Source organism: Arachis ipaensis, chromosome B09, assembly GCF_000816755.2.
Source record: "Arachis ipaensis cultivar K30076 chromosome B09, Araip1.1, whole genome shotgun sequence".
NCBI lineage: Eukaryota > Viridiplantae > Streptophyta > Magnoliopsida > Fabales > Fabaceae > Arachis > Arachis ipaensis.
The window spans coordinates 146,658,242-146,670,590 of NC_029793.2; the positions used below are offsets into that span (position 1 = coordinate 146,658,242).

The 12,349-nt window shown below is 35.6% G+C and overlaps 1 protein-coding gene and 1 pseudogene across 1 annotated transcript; both read left to right on the plus strand.

Annotated features, from left to right (window-relative positions):
* On the plus strand, positions 3,591-5,797 carry LOC107617792 (tubulin beta-1 chain). Its single transcript, XM_016319662.2, has 3 exons — positions 3,591-4,084; positions 4,490-4,759; positions 4,863-5,797. The coding sequence occupies exons 1-3, from the start codon at positions 3,691-3,693 to the stop codon at positions 5,543-5,545; spliced, it is 1,347 nt and encodes a 448-aa protein (XP_016175148.1). The 5' UTR covers positions 3,591-3,690; the 3' UTR covers positions 5,546-5,797.
* LOC107617793 lies at positions 7,376-12,011 on the plus strand (annotated as a pseudogene).

Sequence of the window (12,349 nt, forward strand, 5' to 3'; positions counted from 1 at the left end):
AGCCCTTTGTTTGCTTGAAAAATTCCAAGCTAAAAAAATTTTTGTTTGGGACCTTTTTATTATAAAATTTAGAAAAATTCTATAGTGTGGTTATACTAAACATCCACACATGTGGATTTGACGTGTTTTTCTGCAGTGCCTTACACGTGGAAGGGAATCTGATATGACCACTGCTCTAAAAGGCTGGCATGTACTATTCCTTGCAGTGTTAGTTGACTTAGTGAACGATAATAATTTCAGTTACGTAGATTAATTAATGGAGAGAAGAAGCCTAATTTTTTTGGTAGAATGGAGTAATGGGCCACATGAATTAAATATTAATGGACTGAGATGTAATCTTTCTTGGAGTATTGGATTAACAGGATAGGACTATTAGTAGTGAATGGGTTAAAAGTGAAGTTTTTTGGCAAGTGGAAAAAAATTTGTGGAATGAGCAGGATTCGTTTATTATATTAAAGAATGACTAGTGCCTACATTAACAATAAACCAATTGAGCAAAATTTTTTAATTATTGACCTCTGTTATAATAACGAAACGGGTTTTTTACTATGATCATACCCATATTAGAAAATAATTTTAACTGAACTTAATGTGAAAAGTGAAGTTAACTTTAAAAGAAGGAAAATCGACAAATAAATATATCTGTATTTTCAGTTACATAAAGAAAAGAATACGAATTTTATTAAAGTGGAATAACTGGTATTGAAGTTGCATGTAGATGCAAAAAAAAAATTATGAAGTTAATTACTATTGACTATATGCCAAACCTAAAAAAAAAATTATAAAATTAAAATTGAAGTAGTTAAATCCTCTTGTTGTGAAGAACCAAAAAGAAGTCTCTTAAATTAATGCAAGATATGTAAAAATAAATTTAATATTAAGTTTTTTCAAATAATTGTGGTGACTTGAGATCTTTAGGTGTGTGCTTGCATTACGGTATATAAATTGGCATAAAATTGATTTTGCAAACATAATTTTGATGAAAAGTTTATCTTAAGATGATTTACGTTTGGCTATCTTTATATAAAAATAGATTATAGTAAAAAAAATGTAATTTGAATTACACTACTAAAAATCACTTTTAAATAAAAAATTATTAAAATAGACCTCAACTTAAATTAATTTTGTATATTATCTGATAATATTAAATTTAGATATTTGAATAAATTTTATTAATTAATATTATAATAAAATTAATATTTATATTCTAAAATAAAAATAATATATAAAAATTGGCAAAATATATTTTTAATTAAAATTAACAAAATATAAATTTCAGAGAGTACTAATAATTATAAAAAAAATTAAATATTTACTTTGGTAGTGATCGAAATAAATCAAATAATTTTTTATGAGGTGACAAAGAGTTCCTTTTTCCCATATACCAAGTGAGAGACACTATGTTTATTTTATTTTGGTTTTCTGAGATTTTTTTCAGCATTAACTTTTTTTTTCTTCCACTACATACTAAATTTTTATTACAATTTTTTTTTGTTCTTTCAAAGCATTTTTTATGGATAATTTGGGTTACCTATAGATATTTTTGGTAAACTACTATAAAACTTATATGAAAAACAAAAACAAAATAATCCACCCAAACCTGTTAATCCCATTACAAACAAAATCACTTTATAAGCCCAAAAACCCAAAAAAAAGATAACCATGATAATAAAATGGCAGACTATTTCATTAGCACCCTAATCACTTTATAAGCCCAAACTTCTTAATGTCATTTATTCCACGTAGAATCCATACATGTGGATATTATATACATCCACACCATATACTCTCCCTAAAAATTTAAATAAATAAGAAACTGTGGTCCATTTACTTTGGGTGAACTGTTTTCAACACCGAACCTGGATTCTTTGTTTTACTAACTGCACAATGAAATGAAGAAGTCTTTACATATAAACATGGCTCGTTAAAAGTTGAGAGGACATGTTTGAGAAAACTTTTGTGTGACAACGAATCAAAATTCCTTTGGTCAACGAATCAATACTGGAGCATCTTGCTGGGCTGGGGCGCTAAATAATCTTATTATCCAATAATTCACCGTTTGCTACTTTCCTATTATTACTATTATAATATTTTGCATGTTTTAGGGAAGATGAGGACGACTTGGTACTACTGAGCCTAGCTAGCCTATACTTCGAATATAAACAGTAGTCTAAACTATTTAGTTTAATTTAATCATGTATCAATAATCCTTTTTATTTACGTAACTAATTTGTATATATATTGCATATATTAAGAACCAACTTACACTTGGCACTTGGCAGAATTGGATAGTGGTTGACCCATAATCGGTTTTTGGAAGTGGAAAATCAATGTCATAAGGTTGCTTGTTATCCCAGCTTAGTCGAAAAATACGTTTTTGTTCAGCAGAGATATAGATAGATAGATTCCTATAGTGCGTGGTAAGTTGCAAGTTATGTCTCGTAGCTGTGTTGATTTGAAAGAGTGATAAAAAGCGTACCAACTTCAGTTTGTCATGATTAATTTATTGATTATATTTATAGCTGGAGATACATTGGATCCATGAAAAAGCAATAAAAAGCAAAGAAGTCATAACTTTGTCACGAAGGGTCTTTGTGATCAGTACCTCTGCTCTCACTTGATGCTGCTTTTCACTCCTTTGCTTCTACTCTTATTATCCATGGAAAAACACGGCCCTACATACTATTTTAGTATTAGATGGGTGATGGGTCCACCACCATATCGATTTTTGGCTAGTGTGAAACAAAAGTTTGCACAACCTGTGTGTGGAGCCCTCAGAACACCACCCGCCATATTAATTGATGAGAGTAGTTGGGAACAAAGCCATAATGGGATATATATAGGGGAAAAGAATTGTATAGATAATTCCAAATTATTAGTTCATTTGGTATCATTTAAGTACTTGCAACGCTAACCTATGATGCCTACAACTTTAGGGACATTAGCGGACATATAAGTACATTATTGGTTGAATATAATGTATCAATTTTAATCAACAATCCGAGCATATTATACTTCGAGCTCAATAGACCTTCGTATGTTCACTCAGAACTAAATAATTTTGATATTTGCTGCATATAAAACTATGGGGAGAATATACAACTATGCAAGCAATGCCTTCGAAGCTTTCAAGAAGTGCAACTCACATGACACAGCCCGCAATCACGTGCAACCGATGCCCTCCTTTTCATGTGGGCCAAAAGAAAGCCCCACATGAAAAAGCGCGTCTGCATCACTCGCCAACACCGAGCGTCACCTTCCTACTCTCCAACCACACAGGTTCCGATGTGTTGTCAGAGGACGTACCCTGATTCGCTCCTCCAACGCATTAACGGCCGAAACTTCACAAAATCTTAAGCCTCCACGTGTCAACACATATCACAACTCTTTAAATCAACGACCAGAGATGATGAGAACAACTAAACAGATTACACGGGATAAATGCCTAACCAGATTCAAAATTTCCGTTAGCATTTCAAAATTGAAATTCCCCCTTAAACCCAACGCTACCGTCAAATCCCCCCCGCTAACTGCCGAACCTCACTTAACACCGTCACGATTCCGTTAACTCCCACCTATAAAATCCTCTTTATCTTCGTCGCTCATTTCACAGAAGAGCGTTCCCACTTTTCACACACATTCACTCACTCTCTACAGAACTCGTTTTTTTCTTCTCCCTCGTCTTCGAAAATGCGTGAGATTCTTCACATCCAGGGAGGGCAATGCGGCAACCAGATAGGTGCCAAGTTCTGGGAGGTGGTGTGCGCGGAGCACGGGATCGACTCGACGGGAAGGTACGGTGGAAACAACGACCTGCAATTGGAGCGAGTGAACGTGTACTACAATGAGGCAAGTTGTGGCAGGTTCGTTCCCAGGGCTGTTCTTATGGATCTGGAGCCCGGCACCATGGACAGTGTCAGATCTGGTCCGTACGGTCAGATTTTCCGGCCTGATAACTTCGTTTTCGGGCAGTCCGGCGCCGGTAACAACTGGGCCAAGGGACACTACACAGAGGGGGCTGAGTTGATTGACTCGGTTCTCGACGTCGTCAGGAAGGAGGCAGAGAACTGTGATTGCCTTCAAGGTAATGTTCGGTTCTGTTCTAGTTTCGAACTTAGGGTTTAAGTGATTCTTCTGAGTTTATGAGCGTTTTGTTTTGTAATTTTACGTCATTTTCTGAGATTGTGTTTTCAAAAATAAACCAGTTCGTTGCATCATGTATGTTTGTTTGTTTGTCGTCATTTATTCTAAGAATCGAATTTCTGTGGTCGCTGCTTTTCCAAAGCCGCGTTGAAAATTCGAAGAAATGATGTTGAATTTTAGAGAATATATAGATAGATGGATCTGGGAAGAAAAATTGTCAATACGCTGGTTTTGAAAAGTAAACTTTTGTTGTGCAAATTTTGCAAAACATGTTCAAAAGTTTTTCTTCTGTTCTATGCTACTTTTACTTGTAATTGGATGATAACATAACGTTTTCTTTTTTCAGGATTTCAGGTTTGCCACTCCCTTGGTGGTGGAACTGGTTCCGGAATGGGAACCCTTCTGATCTCCAAGATCAGAGAAGAATACCCCGATAGAATGATGCTCACTTTCTCGGTGTTCCCATCTCCTAAGGTTTCTGACACTGTTGTTGAGCCTTACAACGCAACTCTCTCGGTTCACCAGCTTGTTGAGAATGCCGATGAGTGCATGGTTTTGGACAACGAAGCTCTCTACGATATCTGCTTCCGCACCCTTAAACTCACCACCCCTAGCTGTGAGTCCATTTCCAATAATTTGTTAATAATGCTCAGCTTGACATGAACTTTTTATTTTTTTAAATTCATTGCAAAGATTTAGCTCCTCTTTTGTTTTCACAGTTGGAGACTTGAACCATTTGATATCAGCCACAATGAGTGGTGTAACATGTTGTCTTCGGTTCCCTGGTCAATTGAACTCTGATCTCCGCAAACTTGCGGTGAACCTCATCCCTTTCCCGCGTCTACATTTCTTCATGGTGGGTTTTGCCCCCCTCACATCCCGTGGATCACAGCAGTACAGGGCTCTCACTGTACCCGAGTTGACCCAGCAGATGTGGGATGCCAAGAACATGATGTGTGCTGCTGATCCTCGCCATGGGCGCTACCTGACAGCATCTGCCATGTTCCGTGGCAAGATGAGCACAAAGGAGGTTGATGAGCAGATGATAAATGTCCAAAACAAGAATTCATCTTACTTTGTTGAATGGATTCCCAACAATGTCAAGTCCACTGTTTGTGATATCCCTCCAACTGGCCTAAAGATGGCATCCACCTTTATTGGAAACTCCACGTCCATTCAAGAGATGTTCCGCAGGGTCAGTGAGCAATTCACTGCTATGTTCCGCAGGAAAGCTTTCTTGCACTGGTACACTGGAGAGGGTATGGATGAGATGGAGTTCACGGAGGCTGAGAGCAACATGAATGATCTTGTATCGGAGTACCAGCAGTACCAAGATGCAACTGCAGATGATGATGAGTATGGCTATGAAGATGAGGAAGAGGTTCCGGAGGAGGATGCTTAAATGCAGTGTTTTTTGAACTATTTTAGTATTGTGTTTGTTGTGATAATATCGTATTGATGTGTTTTTGTTTTTCTGCCTCAACTGTATGCCTTTCTCCGGGGGGTTCGGATTGATTTTGGCGTTGTGTGGCTTTGGTATTATAGATTTTTAGTATTTTTCTTGTGCAAGTGTACAATGTTAAATTCTTGACCCTGGTAGTTTCCAGTAGTTGAAATCTAATGGATGATTCTTGCCATATTTGATTAATGATTTTATGTCGTGCTACATTTCAAGTTGTTCTGTTCTCTTTATCGTCTTTCGTTGCATTTCTACCCTTTTTATTGGTAACCCTTGTTAAGTTAGCTTGGATTATGCCCCAATATAAGAATGTCATTGAAAACTGTCATTGAATAACGTAATTGGTGCCCTTTTTATTGGTACCCTTTTTATTGGTACCCTTGTTAAGTCTTCTATCATATAGTCTTGTTTCGCAGAAGTTTTATTATTAAAATCTTCCAACAACAAAGTTAATTGAGAGAAAAAATGGAAGGATCCACTCCCGGATTTTACCAAATACCATGACAACAAAGTAGGGTATAGAAATGGTTTTTTATTTCTTCGGATAGAGAAATTGCATTTGCAAAAGGATGCTGGCATACAGGCGAATTATAATGGAGTGGTTTCTTATATGCTGTAATCTGCTGCGGACAGAGAGATCTTGGAGGACCACAACAACTGTTTCAAAATTAATAAATGTTCACTCGGTATTTCAGGCTAGATATTAACCTCATGGTAAGGCCTCACTCATGCGATCCATGAGAGATCATTAATTAATTGGTTACCAACCAATAACTGCAAAATATGTTCACCGTTTCTTATATGGAATAAAAATAATGTTTTCAGTTTATGAAATTGAGTTTTATTCCGTTCTGATAGCTGGCAGAATTAGACACTTAAGATAATATAACAATGAAACTGACATGAAACAAAATTGATAAACCAGATGCACGAAGGTGCAATGAAATGTGGGAATATGAGGTATCTCGAGCAATCTAGGTAGAAGAAACTCATGACTTGCACGAAAATATTTCATCGTGATGCACAAAGCCACAAACTAATAACCATAGATCTATGACATACACACATCCACACATCACAACACATTTATCAAGCGATAAGTTCAAATATAATATTCATAGCAGCAACTATCAAAATATTCTTGTGATTGGAGTAAGAATCATGCACGTTTTTCTCTTATCCAACTAAATGGAAGAAAAATTCTTAAACAGCAGCATATTATTGCCGAGCAAATTGAGTAACTATGGAGGAGTGCTAGGGCCAGCAACTTTTGTGTTTTGTAACTATCAATTGGCCATCAATAGTGTTTTATTGGTATGAGATTACATCTAATGGTAGGAGATCACTCATTTTTCTTTTGATGGTTAAGTGCTGGCCACAAAATACAAAAGTTGCTGGCCCCTAGATTTTTTCTTCAATTTAATTACGTATAGCGGTATAATACAAAAGGTCCTTGGCACTCCTTGCTAACATTCTTTTTGTCAAAAAAAAAAAATCAGAAAGAAACATTTATCCCAAGAAGTCCAACAATTTCACGGTTTGTTTTAAGGGAATAAAGCTTAACGGTCTATGTAACAAGTTTTCATCCATAACAGGTTTATTTTCTTCAATTAATCATCAGCGTTTTTTTAATTTGTCCCATCCATTTTTGTGCTGTCTTTTACTATTGAATATGGACTGGGCCAACTCAAATTTTGGTGAAGCCCAAATCTAACTAAGAGGAAGAGAGTACGAATATACGTTGTTGATTGAAAACTTGGGTAGAGGGAATCTAAATCCTAAATTTGTTCGGAAATATAGAATACGATATGGTGAAAATAAGAGTGCAGCTTTTTACCATATTGTATAGAATATGGTGAAAAGCTGAACTCTTATTGCACTAGTATATATACATAAGTATCTTATTATATCATATAATTTCATTAAAAACTAAGCATATTGTGACTTGTTAATTAGAATGGTGCAGTGATGATGATGGAGGTGGTACCACTATTCCCGACGTTGTGAGTTTGGCAGTGATGATGATGATGGGGGTGGTTTCTAATTTGAATCCAGTATTCCAGTTTACTTAATGTTTGAGGTTTCCCAATTCAATGCTGCAAAGGTTGTTTTAATTTATGTATATTTTTGTGGTCCTCTGTTGTATTGCAGTGTGAGAAGGTTCTTGACGGTTTGCTTCGCGATGGTAGGCTTACCCTCAAACAGATGGTTGAAAGAGCCGTCCAAGGAAAAGGCAGGTATTATTTTGCTTTGCTTCTATTAATTGTGAAAGAAAATTATGTTCTTTTGTTAGTATTTAAACTGATTAGTTGCTTGATCCGGGTCAAATTTCGATACATGTTTAGACGGCTTAGTTAGTTTTTCTAAGAGAGGTATATTAGTACCTTTCTAAAGGGGAGCACGAGCATACGCTGAGTGTGGCAGAGATGAAGATGTTGAGATGGATGAGTGGTCATACGCGATTGGATAAAATAAGGAACGAAGATATAAGGGAGAGAGTTGGAGTAGCACCCATTGTGGAAAAGATGGTTAAATCGCATCTCAGGTGGTTTGGACATGTGAGAAGAAGACCGATAAAACATCCAGTCAGGAAGGTGGATGAGATGGAAGATGGACAAAGGGCGAAAGGCAGAGGAATACCTAAGAAGACCATCCATGAGGTGGTGAAACGAGATCTACATGTAAACGGTTTCTCTGTTAACATGATACATGACAGAGCACAATGGCGTTGTTTGATTCATGTAGCCGACCCTACTTAGTGGGACAAGACTTTGTTGTTGTTGTTGTCTACTCAAATATAGTCAAAAGTGTGGTTCTCTATAAATCGTTGCAAGTTTAAATTCCAAGTTGTGGTTCAGCTCTCTTATACGCTGCTAAATAGTAACACTGAATCCTCTATAGTTAGACTGCCTTAAATTCATCTTCTTTTCTCTTTCAGAAAATCCTGGTGCTATAGAAGCTGTTGTTCGAGAGAGCTTTCATAAGCTTTTGAAGGCACACTATATTGAACGCTGCCCTGCATCAGAGCCAGTTGTTTCTACACTCATTAAGGCAGAATCTGCTCCTAGAAAGCGGGGTTCTAAGATGGCCAAGGTAATTGGTTCTTTTCAATTTCTACAGACAGCTGGGTTAATTTTTATACAGGACCCGGATTTATAGCCAGCTTTTTTGTGTAGCAGTCCCCATTTCTTTGTCAATTTGTAGTGTTATGAAAGTAATGATTTGTCTTACAATCAGATTTAGATGTCTGGGTATGTGTTGGGTAGGAAATTGAATAATTGGAACTAGCACAACCCATCTGTTGAGATTGGTAAAGATATCAATCACTGAAATTATCGAGATTCATGCAAACAAATTTGAGCTGCAACCTGTTTGGTTTAGACTTCTGATGTATGGTAGCATTGATTAGAAAGTAATATTAAGGTAATGCGACAATGAGTTCAATTTAGTAGTAAATGTTTGGCCTTTGTATTACACTAATGACCCTCTATTTAGTACTTTCTGATTTGTTTGCTTATTACTTTAAAAGTTTTGGTTCAGCAATGATAATATGATATATATGGAAAATACATGAGCGCTGAAAAAAAGTGGATATTTGATCACCATTCAATATCATCATTTTGATTGAAGTTGCAACAGCATAGTGTTCACTATTGTAACCTAAATATGTATTACCTCAATGTTGTTTCTTTTTATTGATAAACAAAGAACTTTATTAAGATGGAAAAGAAGAGTTTTGACAATCCATGTTTGCAGAAATTTGAAGCAGAGACCATAGAACAATGCGTTCTAGAAGCTGCTGTGCCTGGGGAGGCAATCAGATTTGCTGTTACAGCATATACACTGGGTAATGCTGATAGAGAAGCAAAATCAGATGATTCCTCCATTGTAAATTTTGGAGATAATAGTGGTAAGTCTATTGTCATCTTATGTGAATCACTAATTATTTAAGGTTAGTCGGTTACCAAAATTTACTGCACTCATATCAGTAGTATGATACTTCTTTTCCTTACTTTTTTACTTGGATTCAAGGTGGTATTGCAAACGAGGTGTCAATACTTTGGCGTGCAAATTTTGAGGAATTTATACGGCATCTTAGGCATAAGGTTAGTCTTTTTATAAGTTTCCTGCTTTTTTGTTTTTTCTTTCTAATGATCTGGTTGATATATTTATGGATCTCATGCCATAAGGTGCTGTTTATATGTATTTGGTGAATTCTTCTTCTCCATCTTCCCTTAGCATTATGTATATTATTATTGGATGAATACACTTGAAATATTCCATGCAAATTACAGTTATTGGTCGAGAACGAAAGAAAGCGACTGGATGATGGAGCTGCAACTACCTTAAGTTCCATATTGGATGTGATTAAAACTGTTGAGGAAAAAGTAAAAATAGAGAAATCAGGTTAACCAGATTCCTTACTTCATAGACCTATGTTATTACTGTTGTGGCTTTGATTTAACTATTGCCATTTGCCCATAGCACCAGTCAGAATTTGGAAATCTAATATTGGATGTTTGCTCCAGTGGTTTTCTCTTTTGTATTGGTTCTTTTCGTTAACAAGGGTTCCTCGTCCTCCTCTTCTCTTTGCATGTCTTTGTCTTTGTCTTTGTCGAATCGATTTTTCCTTTTACGAAAAATAAGAAGAAAGAACTGCACAACTGTTATCTTTTGCACTTGGTTGGCTAACAGAATGTTATCCTATATACGTTTCAGTTCCCTTATCACTGGAGTCTATTTTTACTGAAGTGACGAAAACTGAACACGGTCGTACTATGACCATAGATCGTGTTAGAGCTTCTCTAGTACAGTTGGGTTGTCCACAGAGGAACTTTGATGATTCATATAGTATTGGTACTATGACATATCTTTTCCTCATGTTAGGCTATTTTGTGCAATATAAACATCCTCCTTTTGTTTTACTTATTTATTTATTTTTTCTCCATTTGTTTATGCCAATGGAATTCTGGTTTGTAACTCTTTTTTATAGTTTGAAGTTCTGAATCAGTTTTCATTTCCTTTACAGATTTGAGGAGCATTGTTGAAATGGCTAGAAATGAAGAGGTTTCTATATCTGTCCTTTCCAAGTCAATTATATATGAGTATTTATGTTTCTACATGTAGAACTCTTGTTTCTTGCGCTATGTTGCAGGTTGAGTCAATTGTCTTGAAAAGATTTGGAAGTGATGCGACAGAATATTTAGGCTCCTGTCAAAGTCTAACTGTTTTCTTGAGACAGATAAGGTTATTAATTGGAAAAAGCAAAAATTTAGAAAATGAAAATTATTGTCCGAATTTTTATTTCTATTACATAAAGAAAATTCAAAGCCCTGTATATCTATGATATGGTACTATTTATGAAAATAAATGAGGTTTTATGAAAGGAATCTTTAGTTCTTTATGGTTTATTGAAATGCATTGAAGTACTTTATAATCCCATTTAGCTTTCAAAAGATGGTACTTTATGGAAGGATAACAACGTATGATGTGCCAAAACCCAATTAAAGAGATTGATGAATTGTCCTTTACTGTAATCCTCTTATAACCTTATACCTAATCCCTTTTCTTTGCAGATAGCAGAGTCTGCTCCGGTCGATAAAAAGGAAGCTCCTAGATTACTATACAAGTTATGGAAGGATAACTACTTGCATATGGAGGTGACAATCTGATAATATTTACACTCGCACTTTGTGAAACAGTCTATTTTGTGGTTAGGAACTTAATAAAATATCTAATGTTCCTGCAATCTAATCTTGCTTCCAGAAATTAGTTGTAACTGCAGCTAAGCAATCGAGATTTATGTTGTGGAAAGTTGATAAGCCTCTGCTTTGGGAAATTGTGCTGGACGAGATGTACCATGCTGCCTTAAATTTGAGCTTAAGATTGGCTTTTGAGCAGAAAAAGGATGAAGATGCAAGTTACTCACTGTACAAGTTTGTTTAAAAATTTACCAGTCAATCGAGTTATACGCATTTTTTTTAATCCATCATTGTGAAATTTAGTAACAAATACATTGCTATAAAGATATACCAAAATTTTATAGTGATAGATAAAAAGGGAAGAGAGAGTGGTGCTTATGTGTTACTTCTGCTTGTCCCAGCTGTTGCATGTTCCTGCAGACAAGTTGGTTCCTGCAGACAAATCAAGCGAAGTAAATGCACTACAGAAGAGATACCGGCGACTAAGAGATGTCCTCTTTCTCATGGGATCATCATTGATGAAACTTGATGATGCTCTGATGCTTTTCCATGACTTCTGAATGTAACTTGTATTGTTTAGGTTCAGAAATTATAGCATGCAACTTTGTGTAGGAGATAGATGATAGATCATAGAAGTGGTGATTTATGCTTTTACATGTAAGTTGTATATTTCCTTGGAGTTTATTGATATTCATTGATTTTATTAATGTGGACACATCATTTTTTTTTCTTTATGAAAGCTAACTCCATACGTGGCTGGATGAACTGATTCAGTCCTGACCAAACCCTGCAACTACCAACTAAGAGCAGTCCAGAAATGTGCATCAATATCACTTTCATGGTGTTAAATGCAATAAATGACTCAACCACTCGCATAATAGTGTAAAAGCATTCATTCGTTCTTCAACATTATCAAAGTAAACCCAACAAATTAAATCAAATAACCGTTTTACATTTTACCCACCGACCAATGTACAAAATATGTTCGTATGTAATAATGTAACATAAGATAACCATTAATTTCGATCTCTGCTAGGTTAAGCAA

Bases quoted from the DNA above. Each gene is read 5' to 3' on its own strand.
- LOC107617792 (XM_016319662.2), top strand. From the start codon at position 3,691: ATGCGTGAGATTCTTCACATCCAGGGAGGGCAATGCGGCAACCAGATA. The intron at 4,085-4,489 runs GTAATGTTCGGT...TTCTTTTTTCAG, and splicing joins GAACTGTGATTGCCTTCAAG to GATTTCAGGTTTGCCACTCC. The intron at 4,760-4,862 runs GTGAGTCCATTT...TTGTTTTCACAG, and splicing joins TAAACTCACCACCCCTAGCT to TTGGAGACTTGAACCATTTG.